This window comes from Cervus elaphus, chromosome 16 (genome assembly GCF_910594005.1).
Source record: "Cervus elaphus chromosome 16, mCerEla1.1, whole genome shotgun sequence".
Taxonomy (NCBI): domain Eukaryota; kingdom Metazoa; phylum Chordata; class Mammalia; order Artiodactyla; family Cervidae; genus Cervus; species Cervus elaphus.
In genome coordinates, this window is record NC_057830.1 from 35,136,566 (window position 1) to 35,155,438 (window position 18,873).

Sequence of the window (18,873 nt, forward strand, 5' to 3'; positions counted from 1 at the left end):
AGTTATAAACTGAGCATAATAATCATACTCACCTCATCTTAGGCTACTGGGAGGATTCTGTCAAATATTTTTAAGGTTCATCACCTATTTGATTCTCAGTAATTAACACTTCCCAAAATCAGGGCAGCATATTCATATATGGCTGTGTTTTCAGTGGCTTGAGGCCATTCCCGAGGCTTCACCTCTTCTCCCCCATTCCTTTGTGGCCAGAGGGATCCACATTAGTCTTTACTCCCATTTGAAGGGGCAGTGGTCTCCAGGGTAATCATGGGCTCATAGCAATTTCGATAACTCATCACTTCCATGTTTCCACATGTCAGGCCTGGTCTCCTTTATGATTGCATTGTGGTGGAACAGGTGGATGTGATTATTCATTCTGGGATGCACATTTCTGTCCTTTGCTTCAGTTACTACGACAGATGGGTATTATGGGACCTTACTCTGGAGCCAAGTTATGCCCTGCGGAGTTGAGTCAGGATAAATCCATCAAAGATATTAAAAACAGTGTATGAGATCAAGAAGTAAATTAGCTCTTGAGCTGTTGAATGTTCTCCCCCAAGATTAGTTTTCCACATTGTTGTCATTGCTCTTGGGTACTTACTGTTTATGATTTAGTGTTTAGGCAGTTTTCCACATAGAGGGAAAAGACTGCAGTATACTGACAAATCTCTGTCTGGTCTGTGCTGCTCTCAGCCAACTCTTAGGAGCCAGAAGGCTTTGTTTACTCCTTGCAGAAGTCACCCTATGGATTTTATTTTCAGGTGATCCTCAAGGGCAGCAAGGAGCGCAGCACCAGGGCCACTGGAGTTAATGCAGACTCCTCCCGCTCTCACGCTATCATCCAAATTCAGATCAAAGATTCAGCCAAGAGGACATTTGGCAGGTGAGCTGGAAATATGCAGGGAACTGCATTGTCTGCCTTTCCTTAATGTGACTTTGAAATATGTGTTGTCAACAACAGGACATCCTGCCCCATAGAGTTCTTTATTTCAGGGACACACCATAGAGTTATTAACTCTGAAATAAATCATTGCACCAAAGTGCCACCAGTTGATTAACCATGAAGTAATGACCTATTGTTGGTCAACTCTAAGTTATTAAAAGGAACATTGATTGCTTCTAGTGTGAAACACAGTATCAGCAGAGGAATAGTAGGAAATGCATCTCAGAGAGCTTACAGGCCAAAAAAAAGGAAAATTAATCCATCCTTCTTGAAAGAAGCCATACGACAGTTGGGTACATTCATCGCCTCTCTGGTGCTATCTTAGCATCACTCTGCCACAGTGACGGATGGGCCTATCTCACCTCTGAGTAATGAGTCTTTCAAGGGGTGGGGGGCTGGAAAGCAGCCCACAAAAGTCTCTATTTAATTATCTAAGTGGTCACCTAAGTGATTTGCATTGTAGTCATTTAGCCTTATGGGAAGAATGTTTAATTAATTCCAATCATACTTTCTCACAAATGGTTAAAGCCAACAGAAGGGTGTAAGTGGATTAAAATCTTGTTTGGAAAGTTTTGGAAAACTGACAGTAATGTCTTTAACTTTCCTGAGGATGGGCTTGTGTTGATTTCTTCCTGCCATCACAAAGTGTTGGCTGATATAAAAAGAAACCAAAGCCCCAAAGAAGTCTTGCCTGCTGTGTCTGTTCTCTAGGATCTCTTTCATTGACTTGGCTGGCAGTGAAAGAGCAGCGGATGCCAGAGACTCAGATAGACAGACAAAGATGGAAGGCGCGGAAATAAACCAGAGTCTTCTGGCTGTAAGTCCTTCTTGAGAGATTTTTCCCATCTTTACATGCAGCCAAAGTGGGTGAGGGTGGGTTGGAATAAGGCAGTGGAATTCCAGGGTTGGTGATGGAGGCTGCCCGGTGAGATTCTCGGCAGTTCTAGATAGCTCTTCCTCTCTCCCTGCCTTCTCTTCCTCTGGTCAGTCCTGCCAGTTAGAAACAAAGAAGTGTTTCTGCAGTTGGGTGAATGGTTCACTTAAGTACATTTTCTGTTCTCGTCAGGTTTTAAAATTACCATCAGGAGGCGCAGAATGTCTGATTATCTCCTTTTGTGATTTTGAGAATTAAGAGAGAGTCAAGTGTTATCAATCTAATTCCTCCATTATTATGTTTCCTATCAACCTTTATGCCTTGTGGTTTTAGCAGGCGTCAGTGAGCATTACTTTTATCCCATTGCTTTATTAGGAATTCCAAAATGGTGATATTCTAATCCTAATATTCCTCTGTATTTATTAGCTGGAAAGAACTTTCCCCCAACGATCTGATTATCCTGAAGTGTAACTCATACAATGGAGGCGAGATAACTGCTTGGTTCTTTGCCTTCGCTCACCAGTTTTCAGAATGAGTTGATGTCCTGGTAACCTGAACATGACCATGAGTTTGTTGTTCTTTACTTTTTTTGTTTGTTTTTGTATTATTATAAACTCACTGTCCTCTCTTTTTTTTTTTTTTTTTTAAATTTATACATTTTTGGCCCTTGTGTTCCTGTGTCTTTTTGTCATAACCCTGCTAGTCCTTGGCTTTCTAGTATGATAAAATGTTGTAGGCTTATCTTGTACATTTTTTCCCCAGAACTTAAATCAGCCATTTCTTCAACAAGCCTAAGTTTTAGAGGGAAATGGTATTTAGGGAGCATTTAGGAGTGCTAGTGGTGCTTATCACCACTGGGTGAGTTCTTACTTCTAGGTCATTTTGATGGACAGAGACGGGGAAAGTGTATCATGGATTCATACTAATAAATTAATTAAAAATTAAGACTACAGGGTTTTTGCTTAGCTTTTTTGAATTTATATTTCTCTCCCTTTTCTCTTATGCTAAAATTCTTAGTTCCTAACAACATTAATGTAATTTATTTGCTCTACCTCCATATGTATGTATACCAAAATAATGGTATATTACTTTTAATATGATTACTGAATTCAGATTAAGATTTCTTTGCAGTTGTCCTTTTTACCCTTATGTTGTATCCCTCTTGGGATGTACAGTCATAATATTATATTGCAAAGTCTCTTTAAATAATTCTGTGTGTTTAAGCTCACCAATTTTGTATTCAGTTAAAGAAAAATTATGAAGTAGCCACATTCAGAGAAGGCTAGTGTCCATCTCGGTCCTCTCGATCCTGTCGTCCCCCTCCCCTTAGGTGACCGTTTTCTACCAACGTGTTTGTTTGTGCTCACCCCTTTGTCAGGGGAGAAAAGAAAAGAAAAGGCTGGCATACTGTTAACACTGTTCTGCAGTTTGCTTTTTTCACTTAACAGTATCCTGGAGCTCATTCACGACTGTGTATAGAGACCCCCATTCCTTTTTAGTACTGCCCTGTTTCCATCCACATTAAGTCTTTTTGATTAGAACTGAAAACTCCTACTAGACACATTACTCTCAGGTCTCATGAGGGGTAAATGGAGAGGCTGAGAGAGGTGAGAGAGTCAGCATCTTTTTATTATTATTTAAAATTTTTGAATAATTTTAGATTTTAAAAAAGCTTCAAAAATAAACATATAGCATTCCTTCACCTAGCCTTCCCGGTGTTAACATTTTATATAACGATAGCAATTTAAATCAGGAAATGAACATTAAAATAATTCTATTAACTGTCTGCAGACCTTGTTTGAATTTCATCAGTAGTCCCACTCATGTCCTTTTTTGGGTCTAGTTACCTGTAGTTGTCATGGCTCTGTAGTCTCCTCAGTTTTTGTCAATCTTGACCTTAACACCTTTGAAAAATGCTGGCCAGTTATTTTGCAGACTGTGTCTGAATTTGGGTTTGTGTAATGTTTTCTCATTATTAGGTTGAGATAATGAATTTTTAGCAAGAATAGCGCAGAAGTTGTACCCCTCTCAGTGTACTGTAGCCGTCAATATGTCATTACTGGTAATGTTAAACTTAATCACTGAGTTCAGGTGATTTGTGCTAGGTTTCCCCGTTGTGAAGGTATGATTATTCCCTTTGTAATAAGTATCTCATGGACAGATACTTTAAACTATGCAGTACCTATAATGTCCATTGATGACTCTTACCTGTAACAGTTATTACTGTGGGGTTTACATGATGAGGTTTTTCTGTGTCCATCATTCTATATTAGAGGATCCCCTTGTGGCTCAGTGGTAAGGATCCGCATGCCAATGCAGGAGGTGCAGGTTCGATCCCTGGGTTGGGAAGAGCCCTTGGAAAAGGAACTGGCTACCTACTCCAGTGTTCTTACCTGGAGAACCCCATGGACAGATGAGCCTGGCAGGCTACAGTCCATGGGGTTGCAAAAGAGTCAGACACGACTTAGTGACTGAGCACACAGTCTACATTAATTAGTTGGAATTCTATTGCAAGAAAGAGCTGTTTTTTTCTCTTTATTTATTTACTTACTTATAACAGTAAATGGGTATTTCTTTCATTTGCTAAATTAGAATCCATTTCTATCATTACTTATTTTCTTGCTCACATTTTCCCAAATGGCTGTTGGGAGTTCTTTCTGGGGTTCTGTCCATAAGTTCTTTCAGGTTGGTTTTGTATCCTTTTGACATGCTCATCATTTTTTGAGCATCTTCTTGCCTTTTGGCACTACAAGGTGTCACACACTCTTCCTTGCCCTTGCCCTGAAATCAGTCATTTCTCCAACGAGGTAATACACTTTTGAGTACGTACTATATACTAGTGAGTTTAATCTTCACAACAGATTCTCTTATTCCCTCTTTATAGATCAGGATTCTGAAGCTCAAGTTAAGTGAGTTTGCCAAGGGTCTACAGCCTCTAGCTAGAAATCTTTGATTCTCATGTTTAAATTTACGGTCTAGGAATTAACTAGGAAACCTATGAGGTACCTGTGGAGAGGGCTTCCCAGGTGGTGCTAGAATCTGCCTGCCGATGCAGGAGTTACAGGTTGGATCCCTGGATCGGGAAGATCCCCTGGAGGAGGGCATGGCAACCCATCCCAGTATTCTTGCCTGGAGAATCCCATGGACAGAGGAGCCCGGAGGGCTGTAGGCCATAAGGTCGCAAAGAGTCGGACACGACTAAAGCAGCTTAGCATGGCATGGCACCTGTGGCGTATCCTTGGGGCTTGGCTGTCTTTCTCACATGGGAGACAACATGTGAAGGAGCCTGGAAACAAGCCTTAAAGAATAGGATCAAAATCTTGTGTTTTGTGAGGCGTACAAAGATGCCCCTTTTTTCTGTCCTGGGTATTTCCCTTGCTTTTCCCTTAGAGCTTAGTAAAGTCTACTTTCCATTCTGATTCAGCAAGGCTAAAGGGACCCAAGGGCTCATAGAAATTGATGGCCACACTTGGATTTGAGTATGTAAGGGGCAGGTGTAACTCAGGGGCCAGGTTTGGTTACCTGTTATCCCTTCTAGAGAATCTTCCCAGTACTAAAGTTTGGGGATATTGGACTGACTTGTAATAAGAGGAAATTCCTTTATACTGTCTTATAACCTTACAGCTTCTTGGATAGAGAAGGGTTAGCTGTGGACATCTATGACTGCTGCCAAGAACAGTCACGGGAGACTCTCAAGGCTAATTACCTTTTCTTGGTGAACTCCCAGCACTGGCAGTTCCAAGGGATCCCTTCCATTCTCTTCCCTCCCTTTTTTCTCATTTACTGTTGCTTACCCTAGATTCGTGACTCAGAAATAGAAGGTCTGTCCTCCCTGGTCTTGTCCCCTCAACCCCTGCTCTTTCTGATGGGCATGTTGCCCTTGGAGATGTACATATCCAGATTTCTGCTGGCACTAGTGATGTCCAGTGAGCACTTCTTTGAGAGGCTCTGCCCAGGAGCAAGTGACATGCCCTTCTTTGCCTTTGGGCCACCATCCCTACTTTTTTTAATGAGGGTGTAAACCTAGGTCATTTCTCAGTTCCTTCCCAGCTCTGCCTCTAGGATTTCTCCTCTTCCATTTAGACAACTTGTATCTGAATCTGTACTTGAAGCTGTACCTATAGGTGTGCATGTGTGAGCAGGGAGGCAGGGGAGTGGCATGGGTATTTTCTCTATTTAAGTGCATCTTGTAGTTGGGAAGAGTGTGAGGAAAGAAAGGGAGCCGGCAAGCCAGAACTGCCACCACATAAGTTGGACTCTGGGACCAATGGGAGGGTCCCTTGGTTTGTCAGTTCTGCGCTATCAGCTCTAATCCTAGGTTCACAGCCTTTAAGTTGAGAGGGGGCCAGGGGCAGGGTAGGCATAGCTAGCACAGGATGATGCTTTCCAGTCTACCTTGATTGTTCTTGTTGAGCAAGAAACTACCAGGGCATTTTAACTTCTTTGGAGGAGGGTTGCATGAGTGTGGTTTATTTTTAAAAAAATCTGATCTGTTAGTCTCACTTTGCATGTGATATTTGATGTGCTTGTTATTCTACCACTTTGCAGCTGAAGGAATGTATCCGTGCATTGGATCAGGAACACACCCACACTCCTTTCAGGCAAAGCAAATTAACTCAGGTAAAGTTAAATATGAGCTTTGAGTTCTGGTTCACTCGTGTGTTCCTTCTTCCATTCATTTAATCATTCAGGAGAGCATCCATTGCCAGCAAGGCATGATGTGGTGGAGGGCGGGCGGCGAGGGAGGGGGAGGAGGGGAGGAGTCACCTTCCTTCTAGGCGCTCTCAGTCTTGAAGAAGAAAGGGCATCCTCAGGCAGGGATCCCTGCAGTACACAGCAGCCAGGCAGCGGTGGTCACCGTCCAACAGCTTTCCATTTATTTCTAACAAAAACAAACCTTGTGGATTTAGTGGCGTCTCTGAGCCTTTGAAGGGGATGGTAGTGTAGCTGTCTTGGTTCTCTCTTAGTTGTAGACTTAGATAGACCAATGTTTCAAGACAAAAAATAATGGCAGCATTTAAAAAGAATGAGATGGATTTTTGACATGTCCTTCCAGGAAAGATGACCAAGATCTATAGTTTAAAAATATGAAATAAGAAAAAAAAACTACACATAAAAATTATGCATCTCTGTTAGCTGATTATTTTGAGTAGTAGCACCATAGCTTATTTTTTTTCTTCCATTTTTCTGTCATGAAAATGTGCTTTATTGTTAGGAAGCACCAAGAAGAGTGGCGAATGGAGGACTCAGCCTAGGTACAAACAGCTGTGAAGACAGTTACAGGGACCCCTGTTTCCCTTCTGCACCAAGGCTGGGCACAGTAGGGGACAGACGAGGCAGGAGGCAGTCTCGGTGAGGCGCTCTGTATTCCGGGAGGAGTTCCCACTCTGCAGCTAGACCAACAGCTTCATGGGAGCTGGGGCAGAACCCATGATAACATAGCTCCTAACTTGTTAGAATCAGTCATCTATGGGTTAGATGGTTTCTTCTCAAACATGACTACAGCTGGGGACTCAGGAAACCCTTCTTTTGGGTGGTTAGTCCTGATTCTGACATCGGCTTTGTTATTTTTCAAAACTTGTCCTCCACCCCCAGAAATTGTGTTCCTGTTTAATTAAATCAGTAATTTCACACATAAATCCACTCACAGAATCATACACCTTTTTCACACAAACATAAGTTTTAGATCTTTCCAGGTACCTAAGTACGTGTATCCATAATTAGTTTTTATGGTTGTATGCAGTTTATAATTTTTTAGTGTTACTTGTTTATAGACTTAGAGATTTTCCAAATTTTACTATTATAATGAATATCCTGTGTATACTTTTTTTTCTAAATCAGTTGAGCAATTGTCTCTTTAGGATAAAGTCTTTGAAGTGTGATTGCCAAACCAAAAGTAGGAACATTTTTTTACCAGGTTTTTATCATATTACCAAACTGCCCTCCCAAAGGCATGTACCAGTTCACACTGCATAGTACATGGGCAGCATAGCAATGTACAGGAGCACCCTTTCCCTAGACCCTCACCAGAGCAGGTTCGTGTGAGTCTTTCTTCATCTTATAGGCCCCCAAATTTTAATTTTTTAATTTATTTATTACTTGACTGCACTGGATCTTAGTTGAGGTAATGAACTCTGAGTTGCAGCATGCAAACCCTTAGTTGCAGCATGTGGGATCCAGTGGACCCCCCACCAGGGAAGTCCCCACAAATTTTAATTTTGTAAAATGCTTTGTCTGCATTTCTTTGATTAGTGGTGCAGTGAGTATCTGTTTTGTTTGTTGATTGATCATTTGTGTTTCTTCTTTTGTGAATTGCCTTTCTGTAGAAGGTGGTAGGTATGAGTATGGCCCAGTGTCCTGAACACAGTATGTAGTCAGTATGCCCTCTGTTGGCTGATTTCACTGACCTGCCTTCTGTTTTGAACAGGTGCTGAAGGACTCTTTCATTGGCAATGCCAAAACCTGCATGATCGCCAACATCTCACCAAGCCATGTGGCCACTGAACACACTCTGAATACTTTGCGCTATGCTGACCGGTGAGTGCCCTCAGGTGTCAGAGTAGCGGGGGGCGGTGTGTGTGTGTGTTTGTGAGAGATGCATACACAAGGATCTGACCTTGAGCTCCCCAAACCTGTTCTTGGGATAATAATTCTACTGCCAGGGGAATGTGCAACTGGTCATGTGAAGAATGTGTCTTGGTAGGCCCTGTCATTTTACAAGTGTGAACATGACGAGGAAGGTGACATGTTCCCTTGTTCAGGAGACAACTCCATCAGTGAATCTTAAATAGCTAGCCGGAGATGAATTATTTTTCCAGAGTGGAAGGCTTCATGAGGTTTTCTTCCTGCCAGCCTCAGCCCTAATTGTTAGGGATAGAGTACCTATTATTTGTTAAGGCAGAAGTACTCAGAGCTATGTAAGTCCAGAAGAGATCAACCTTGTTTTATGGAAGGAGAAACTGAGGCCCAGAAAAGAGCAGGGACCTTAAAAGGGCTCATTGGGAGTTGGTGGCAGAACTAGTACCTCTGACTGCCAGGTCAGGGCTCTAGTGACTTTGGTATCTGCCAGGGCCCCTCCCATCTCTTACCCTGGGGTCATGTGTCTCCTACGTTTGACAGTGCTCTCATTACCATCCTTTCCTCCGGCTGCTTTGCTGCCTGGTCCTACCGTACAACACCTCCTCTTGGTCTCTCAGAAGCTGTCTCCAAAGTTAACAGACTACTTGAGGGGAACCTGGTATTCTTAAAATTACTGTTGAAGAATCTTTTGTATACATGGCATTTTATGAAACTCACTGGGAAGGAAAGATAAGCTATCATTTAAGTTCCATGAGAACAGGAACCTTATCTTTTTCTCCACTGTCTCTATCCTGCCCAGACAGTACTTGGTACCTAGTAGGTGTGTTATTAATATTTGTGAATGAAAGGAGGAGCTCGCCCTGGGCGTCAGGGCTTCAGTGATGTTCTCTGTGTATTTTATCTCATCTCATTTCAATAGGAGAGACCATTTACAAAGTGGCTACTAGAATGGACTCTAGAGTGAAACTATCTGGGCCAGTACCCTGCCTCTCCACTAGCTGGCTGAGTGATCCTGGGCTAGTTTTCAACTTCTCTGGGCACCAGTTCCCTTAATGTGAACACGGATAATGATAGCACCTACCTCATGTAACAGTTACTTGGATTCAGTGAGATGACATGTATGAAGGGCTTAGGGCCACACCTGGCACAGAGTGAACGCTGATTATATATTAACTTCAACAATAGTAATATTATAAAGGCATATGCTCAGTCATGTCTGATTCTTTGTGGTCCCTGGACTATAGCCCACCAAGTTCCTGTCCATGGAATTTTCCAGACAAGAATACAGGTATACTGTGGAAATACTGCAACTTTGGCTCAGACCACTGTGATAAATTGTACTGAAGTCCTAGGTTCATTTCCCAGTGCATGTAAAAATTATATTTACACTATACTATGTAGTTTATCACGTGTGCAGTAGCATTATGTTTTTAAAAAACAATGTACGTACCTTAATTTAAAAATAATCTTGTTGGAAAAATGGCACTGATAGACTTGCTCTATGCAGAGTTGCTATGAACCTTCAGTTTGTTTAAAAAAAAAAAAAAAAGCAAATGCCCTCTCCACAAAGCAAAATGCAATAAAATGAAGTACACCTATAATAGGTTTGCTAAATAAGTTTCCTCAAGGAGGATTCCTAATTGCGTGGCCTCCTTAATGCCAGCCTCCTAGCCCTGCTAGAAGATAAGTGAAGACTGAGATAAGCTAGAAGACATGGGATGATCCAAAATTGTTTCCCCCAAACCAGTATGGCTTCAAGTTCCTTCCCCCCATGTGTCCATTACCCTGCTTCAACAGTTACTAACCCTAGGTCAGTCTTGTTTCATAAATCCCTCCCTGCATCACAGACATAACAAGTGCTTGAAGTGAGAACATCATTAGGAGCAGAGAATAAAACATTCCTCTCAGCGCTTCAGTAAAGGAAGATGAAAGTAACCCTTTCTCAGGGGGGATGTATTGAGTACAGTTGAGAAATTATTTAAAGTAATTTTTGTTAAAAACTAGAAAAAGTGGCTCAGACAGTCTATTATGGAAGGGAATATGAGGAAAAGAAAGAAAGGCAGAGAAAGACAAAGGAACAGGCAGAAGCCTTTGCAATGGCTATGAAAACCATTCTTAAACAGCCTGAGAGAAATGCCCAGAAGGACCCAGGTGAAAAGGGATGGGCTTGCTATTGCTGTGGAACGGAGGGGCACCTCAAGCGATATTGCCCTCAGGCATCTAAGCCGCCCCCGGCTCCATGTCTGGTCTGCAAAGGACCACACTGGAGGAGAGACTGCCCCCAGAGGCGCAGGCTTCAGGGGTCGGACTCTCAAGACAACCAGGACTGAAGGTGCCCGGGGGTCCCCACACAAGCTCCCGTCCTAATTACACCTGAGGAACCCCGGGTATTGATAACTGTGGGAAGCCAATCCATCAATTTCCTTTTAGATACTGGGGCAACTTACTCCATGCTTACTGAAGCCCCTGGCCCACTTTCTTCCCAATCCCCTTCTGTAATGGGACTGTCTGGACGAGCCAAAAGTTATTATTTCAATTATTCTTTATCTTGCAACTGGGATTCTGTGCTATTTTCACATGAGTTCCTGATTGTGCCAGAATCACCCTCACCCCTTTTGGGGAGGGATATACTGAGCAAGGTCCATGCCTCTGTTTCCATGAATATGGAGCCCTCCCTTTCTCTCCCTTTAGTTGAACAAAATATAAATCCTAGAGTATGGGATGATGAAAAATCTGTGGGTCAAGCACAAAATGCTATTCCTGTGGTTGTCAAGCTCAAAGACCCGCACTTATTCCCACATAAGAAGCAGTATCCACTGAAACCTGAGGTTAAGGCAGGGTTAAAACCCATCATTGAAAATTTAGAGGAACAGGGCCTATTAGTTCCCTGTTAACAGTCCATGCAATACTTCTGTTTTGGGTATAAAGAAATCAAATGGTAAATGGAGACTAGCTCAAGATTTACAAATAATAAATGAGGCTGTAGTTCCTTTAAAAAAAAGAGTAGAAAAAGTATAATAGAAATAATCTTTCATTCAAAGCAGTCTGAAAAATTATTGAAAGTAAGTATGAAAGTCATTTGTTTTATGTGCTTAAATTAATTGTAGGTAACAATCTGTACACACACAAGCTGAGAATGATTTTATTGCTTATTTGAAATTTTCCTCTGATTTAAAATTTTTCTCTCTTCACATACTAAAACAATGTTAGTAAATAGTACAAAAATAAAGTTCTAGCTGGACCCCTAACAAGTTTATCAGAAAAGAGCTCAGTAACAAGAGTGATTTTGGTAAAAGGTAGAGTACACTGGAAGTACTTAGCATCAGTGACCAAATTACCTGTAAGATTTCTTCTGACACCCTCAGATTTCTAGAATTACTTCTATGACTCCTAGGAAGAAACTTTGGTGTTTCTCTTTTAACAAAATTAAAAGAGCTCAGTTTTATAACAGGAGGTAATGTGGAACCATCTAGACTTGCTGTGGCAACTCTCAACTCATTCCTTGTTTGTATGTCCTGCTGCAACACCTCAGCAAAGGCCCAAGAACGCAACATGATTTTCAGTTCAGTTCAGTCGCTCAATCGTGTCCGACTCTTTGCGACCCCGTGAACCGCAGCACACCAGGCCTCCCTGTCCATCACCAACTCCCAGAGTCTACCCAAACCCATGTCCATGGAGTCGGTGATGCCATCCAACCATTTCATCCTCTGTCGTCCCCTTCTCCTCCTGCCCTCAATCTTTCCCAGCATCAGGGTCTTTTCAAATGAGTGAGTTCTTCTCATCCGGTGGCCAAAGTATTGGAGTTTCAGCTTCAACATCAGTCCTTCCAATGAACACCCAGGACTGATCTCCTTTAGGATGGGCTGGTTGATCTCATTGCAGTCCAAGGGACTCTCAAGAGTCTTCTCCAACATCACAGTTCAAAAGCATCAATTCTGTGCTCAGCTTTCTTTGGATGTTCAACTCTCACATCCATACATGACTACTGGAAAAACCATAGCCTTGACTAGACGGACCTTTGTTAGCAAAGTAATGTCTCTGCTTTTTAATATGCTGTCTGGGTTGGTCATAACTTTCCTTCCAAAGAGTAAGCGCCTTTCAATTTCATGGCTGCAGTCACCATCTGCAGTGATTTTGGAGCCCAAAAAAATAAAGCCAGCCACTGTTTCCACTGTTTCTCCATCTGTTTGCCATGAAGTGATGGGACTGGATGCCATGATCTTAGTTTTCTGAATGTTGAGCTTTAAGCCAACTTTTTCACTCTCCTCTTTCACTTTCATCAGGAGGCTCTTTAGTTCTTCACTTTCTGCTGTAAGGGGGTGTTGTCTGCGTATCTGAGAAATTTGACTTCAGTCATGACTTTGTCTCTCTGCTTACTATGTTACCTGCTTCCTTGCTTCTCAGACCTAAAAGGAAGTCAGGTCTCAGTGTCAGGTTTATTATCTTGGTTTTCAGAAATGGCCAGGGGGTCATTTGGCTACTTCTAAGTGGATTAAAACCAAAACAATGGAAAAGACATTTTCTGAGAGCTCCCCGGCAAAAGTACAACTCCCTCCATAAGGGATTTCAACACAGAATCTACAAGCACACCACTGGAGAGTCACATTTTACTTGATGTCTCCTTGTAAATCCAAATTCTTCCACTGCTTTTATTTTGTTTTAGGTATCACAGAGTGAGAGACTCTGATCTTGGCAACTCAATCCTAGCAGACTTAATTCTGGATTTTTCCATGTTCTCTAAAATTCCCTTGTAGAATAGAGCATGGTTCTCTTATTTCTCTATCTAGGGGCTGATTTTTGCCTCCCAGAGGATGTTTGACAATGTCTGGAGACAATTTTGATTGTTGTGACAGAGAACAAAGGCTGCTGTGATCGTGGGTAGAAGCCAAGGAAGTTGCTAAACATTCCACAGGCACAAGACAGCTCCCCACAACAAAGAATTGTCTGACCCCAAACACCACTGGTGCTAAAGTTGAAAACCCTGGGAACAGACAGGTTGTTTCTACCTCCATGGAATTAGCACAAGCCGACTTATTTCTGAGAGCTTGTGCTTCTTGAAGTGCCCAGCAGGTTGGAGGGAACTCATTTTCTCAGAGAAGCCTAAAAGGAGGTGGTTTGCAGGAAGAGAAGGTTCTGATTATGGAATAGTAGGTGAGGAGTAGACACATGGCTCCTGAGTGGGCTGATCTTCAGGAAGTGTGGTATGGGCCCTGCGTGGACATAAGTTCTGAAACCAGCTCCTCTGGCCTGTCCCTCACATGCATCTGTGGTATTTCAAACACTCTCCTGATCATGGAATAGTGTGTGCATGCTAACATCCTCAGAGAAGACACTGATCTTTGTTCAAGTAAAGTGACGTATTTCATATTGAAATAGAATATCCCCTTTATTCTTTCCTTTATTCTCTCCCAGATAAAAAAATAATTCCCAGTTCTTGTAATACTTTTCTTTGGTTTTTGTTTTCTCTGAAAGCTATAGGAAGGGAATTACAGGAATGTACATTAACATAAAATGGTCATTTACAGGGTCAAAGAACTAAAGAAAGGCATTAAATGTTGTACTCCAGCTAACAGTCGAAATCGAACATCTGGAAACTCTTCTAACTCTTCTCCAAAACGAATTCAGAGCTCTCCTGTGGCCCTGCCAGGGGACAAATGTTCTCCCAAAAAAGTCAAGCTGGGGCTTCAGCAGCCGCTCACAGTGCCATCTGGTTCCACGAGAGGGAAGGCCCATCCTCTGGCTAGTCACCCAGCCAATATCCCTTTTGCTTCTGTACCTAAGGTTCCTGGCAAAGAGGGTGGCTCTCGAGGGAGTCCTCCCCGAGAGTGGGTCATTCAGACTAGCTCTAGCAAAGGAAGTGTGCCGTCTGGACATGTAGCCATAAAAAGGGCAGAAGAATCAGCTGCATTATGCTCTGAGAAAAACCCAGTTGGCAACAAAACCACCCTAGGCTGGGGAAGCAGGGCGCCAGGCCCAGGAGGGGACCTGGTCCGTGGTAAGCCACCCTCCCGCTGCAAGAAAGTGCAGACTGTGCAGCCAGTGCAGAAGCAGCTTGTGTCACGAGGCGAGCTCTCCTTTGGCAGCGCCCACCGCTTAGCAGAGTATGGTCAGGGCAGCAAGGAGGGCACACCCAGCCGGCCTGCCTCTGAAGCTTGGACCAGCAACATCCCTGCTCGTCAGAAGGAGCGGGAGGAGCATTTGCGCTTTTATCACCAGCAGTTCCAGCAGCCACCTCTCCTCCAGCAGAAGTTACAGTACCAACCCCTGGAAAGGTTTTTATGCCGGTCCCGGCCCCCAGAGGGGCAGCTCCAGAGTGACATCCCTTCTCCCTTCCACCCTCATCGTGCTGAGAGTCATGATGGAGCCCAAGTCCCCCAGGCGGAGGACCCTGATGACAGCGACTTCAGTGAAGATTCTTTTTCACACGTCTCCTGTCAAAGGCCCAGAGAGCAGGGAAAGAGCCCGGAGAGCAGTGAAGGCTCGTTCTTCCTTCATCAGAGGGAGCAAGGTCCTGAGGAGCGGGTGGCTGAGAGGCAGCAGAGTCTGTTTTTCAGCCCAGATGGTGACAGGGAGGGTGTAACTGGAAGCTGGGTCTACTCCAGGGACCCCGCAGGCCACAGAAGGATAGCACTCGATCACGGCCGCAGCCCAGGTCAGGTGCCCTTGGACTGGAGCAGAGAGGAGGACTCAGACCTCTCAGGGCCTCCTCCCAGAGAAGACCTGGCAGGGAAGCCTTACTGCTCACAGGTAGACTCTGTATATGGTCGGGGAAGAGGTGGCGGCCCTGCTTTTGACCTCAGACAGGAAGCCTTCAGAAGTGAGGTTCCTGGGCAGGCCGAGGGCAGCTTGCCATCCCTGGAGGAAGATGGTTTCGCTTGCTCACTATCCCACATTGCAGTTCCTGGGTCCCCAGACCAGAGAGACACAGTGAGCACACCCCTGAGAGAAGTCAGTGAAGACAGCCCAACTCTGGAGACCAGAACAATGAAAGACAGTAACCCTTTCCAAGGAGAAGACTCTAAAGGTGAATTAGGCACGAGCTCTGAGTATGCTTCCGGACTGATGGCTCCGCTCACCGTGTCCCTCCTGGAGAGCCTGGATGATGGGGGCCCTCCTTCCTGGGAGCAGCCGGCCCAGGATGGAACTGTGCATGGTCTCGTGGCAGCAGACACAGAGGGGCCAGCAGTGGGCCACACAGTGTCATCGGGTGATCCCGAGGCAGTCCCGCCAACGTCTTCAGCAGCCGAGCACCTGTGGCTCTCCTCATCTCCCCCCGACAACAAGCCTGGGGGCAGTCTTCCAGCCCTGTCCCCATCACCCATCCGTCAGCACCCGCCTGACGAGCTGCCCGACGGGGAGGCTGACCCGGGGGAGGCCTGCCAGAGGAGAGACTCTTCTCCCGCACTCTTCTCCCGGGGGCACTGTGATGCCAATGTTGAGACAGAGCTGGATGGCTCCCAGGGTTTCCTGGGAAAGCCCTTCCTCACCTTTCATCCTGGAGGACCTCACGCTGGGCCTACACTCACCCCCCGAGCAGGAAGGAGTGATGTGGCTGACCAGCCCAGGGCCCAGGAGAGAAAGCAGCTGACAGGGCCCAGTTGGCCGGAACTGGGTTTCTCCGCAGACCCCATCACACTGTCTTGCTACAATGAGGACATTGCATGGCTCAAACATAGGCCAATCCCAAGGCCCTTAGCAAGGCCAGGCTCTCCCCTGGTGGCCAGCTGCTCTCCCAAGACCACCAGGACACTCCGTCAGCCTGCCCTGGGGCAGGCACAGTAAGTTGGACTCTCCTACCTAGACTTGGGCCCTTTGGCATTCCTACTCCCACCCCAGCTTATTGTTCTGTCTGTTCTGGGAATAGCTATGGTTGGCTCAGAGACAGGCTGATTGTCCACCTTTTCAAGGGAGCCTGCCTAGATGCATCTGACATGAGCAGTAGGAGTAAAATGTATTGGAGCAGGCCTGCCAGGGTGGGTGGGCCCTCAGCCTGGGAAAGCTGGATGTGAGGGAGAGAAGGGAGGACCTGACCCCGTGACCAAGCCTGAGGCCCGAGGTGAGATGCGAATCCTCCTCGTTCTGGTGGGTATGTATTCCTGCGGTGCTGCTCCAGGACACAGCAGCAGCAGCCGTGTGCCCCCAGAGGCACAGCTCTAGGCACCTTCCAGGACGGCAGAGGTAGGAAACAGGGGCTGCTGACTGTGCTTTCCCCGAGGAGGCTGGATGGTGCTGCAGAATGAGACTGCCTTGGAGGATGTGAAAGGAGGGGCGGGGGGTGTCGAGGGCTAGAGGCACAGGAGGGCAGGGCGGCAACAGATGCTTCTCTGTGAGGCCGCAGCCCTCCACTCTGGCTCCCGATTCCCTGGGCCAGCTGCCTGCCTGCTCACTGGGGCTCGGCCTGGGCCTTGGGCAAAGAGAGGGGCATGCAGGGATGTCCAGGGGAGGAGCTCACCTATAGCCAGGGGTCAGTCATGCTGTTGTGTGGTCTCTACCCATCAGGGGGGTCTGACAGAAGGCAGGTCCTCCAGCTTCTAGCCCAGACCCCCTTGCTCTGGTCCCTGAACTCCCCACAGAGAGGAGACAGGCCCACAGGCCAGGTGGCAGGCTCTACCTGGGCCACGTGCCGGCTGCAGCGGCACAGCCTTTAGCTTCCGTGCAGGGAAGCTGTGAGCAGCGCCTGCGGAGGAGCAGCAGCAGCCAGCCCTGTCTCTCAGTGAACCCAGGAGGCCCTGGCAGGGGGCAGCTCCCAAAGCCACTGTCTTCCCAGTACTTCAGGGTGTCGCCCTAGTCCCTGACAAGCCCTGAAAGGAACGGTGGAGAGGCAGGAGATGGTGGGGAGCTCGTTCCCATCAAAGCCTCGACCTCTTTGGAAAGCAGCTCCTGGCCTAGAAATGAGGCTCAGTTCCAGAAAGCTGCCCATGAGATGGGAGGCCCAAGGCTGACAGCATCCCCTCTGGTCCCCAGGCAGGTGGTCATCCAAGCACACCGGGAACAGCTGGATGAAATGGCTGAGCTGGGCTTCAAGGAGGAGACCCTGATGAGCCAGCTGGCTGCTACCGTAAGTGGTCTTGGCTGGACCCTCCAGGGCTGTTGGGACTTAGCCTGCAGCTAGTTTGACGTTGTTTAGTCACTAAGTCATGTCTGACTCTTCTGCAACCCATGGACTATTGCCCACAAGGCTCCTCTGTCCCTGGGATTCTCCAGGTAAGAATACTGGAGTTGAGTTGCCATGTCCTTCTCCAGGGGATTGTCCCAACCCACCAGGGAAGTCCACCTAGTTTGATAGTCATCCCTGTTTCCTGCAGTATGTGCAGAAAGGGTCTGCTGCCACACTATAGCTTTGTTGAGGCTTTGGGCCTTCTCTTGCCACTCCTCTGAGCTGGCTTGAGGGGCACAAGGACAGGTGGGAGATGGCGTGACACTCCCCATTCCCAGGCCAGTGTTTCCAGCCTCTCTTCTTGCCATTCTGCCTTCCTAGTGGCTCGTTGGAGGCCCCTCCCTGTGATGGTAACAGTGACTTGCCTTATGCAGACCAGAGGTACTTCTACAAAACCACCCTTTTGCCCTGCAAATACCTCTCTAAAGAAGTGGGCCCACCCTATGCCATGGTGACTATCCCTGCAGGTTTTCCAACTGGAGGAAGGGCCCTGGGCTCTGAAATCCTCCTGCAAGGGAAGGGATTAGAAAAGCAGATATGACAGAGGGCCAGTAACAGCAAAAGCTCCCTTTGACCTTCGTTTCCTTTCTCAGGATTTTGAAGGTTTTGTGATCCAGCTAGATGAAATCATGGTTCTGAAGTCCAAGTGCATCCAGAGTCTGAGGAGCCAGCTACAGCTATACCTGGCCTGCCACAAGCCAGCTGCAGGCCCCGAGAGGACAGCGGTGTCTTAGAGTTGGTACGGGGGTGGCTGGGCTCTCAAGAGCTGGAGGGGCCTCCACCAGGTCCCCCTGCAGATCTCAGCACCCACTGCCTTGTCCTGCTATGGTGGTCCCTCCCTCACCACTCATGGCCTGGGCTGGGTCCCAGCTCCTCTCTCAGAGCCGAGCATCTGTCCAGTTCCGAGCACAGGGGCTTCTGCAAGGAAGGACAGATGAGCCTGAAGAACTTCTAATAGGTCTCTCCCTTTTCTTTGGGATTGAGGATTTGCGTTACTGACCCTTTGTGGAAACAACAGTTGGGTCTAATAACCCTGTAGATGTTTCTGAATTTGGGGACCTGAGGATGGGGGGATGGTCAGCGGTAACCTGCAGGTTGGAGGTCACAAGCTAGGGGAGATAACATGCTGAGCCTAGAGGTTTTATCAGCTGGATTCTGTGCCTTCCTCCAGGACTTGGTCAAAAACTAAAACGCTGGTGCTAGTGGGGTGGGGGCTGGGTGAGATCTGCCCCACCAGCCCTTGGGAGATTGATTTGGGGCTTTAGGTTAGCTTTTGAAAATGTAAAATGAATAAACCTTAACTGGATGTCTTTAACAGGA

General features: G+C 46.1%; 1 protein-coding gene across 3 annotated transcripts in view; it reads left to right on the forward strand.

Moving 5' to 3' along the window:
• The window catches only part of KIF24 (kinesin family member 24), a 64,525-nt gene extending 45,652 nt beyond the window's left edge, over positions 1 to 18,873 (forward strand). For 2 of the 3 annotated variants that reach the window (XM_043927299.1, XM_043927300.1), the window contains exons 8-14: positions 762 to 883; positions 1,655 to 1,760; positions 6,366 to 6,437; positions 8,245 to 8,354; positions 13,922 to 16,174; positions 17,361 to 17,454; positions 18,147 to 18,873. In XM_043927299.1, the coding sequence (XP_043783234.1) occupies positions 762 to 883; positions 1,655 to 1,760; positions 6,366 to 6,437; positions 8,245 to 8,354; positions 13,922 to 16,174; positions 17,361 to 17,454; positions 18,147 to 18,287 (2,898 nt within the window). In that variant the 3' untranslated portion in view covers positions 18,288 to 18,873. The remainder of the gene's footprint in view (positions 1 to 761; positions 884 to 1,654; positions 1,761 to 6,365; positions 6,438 to 8,244; positions 8,355 to 13,921; positions 16,175 to 17,360; positions 17,455 to 18,146) is intronic. The other variant, XM_043927301.1, reaches the window with a different exon arrangement.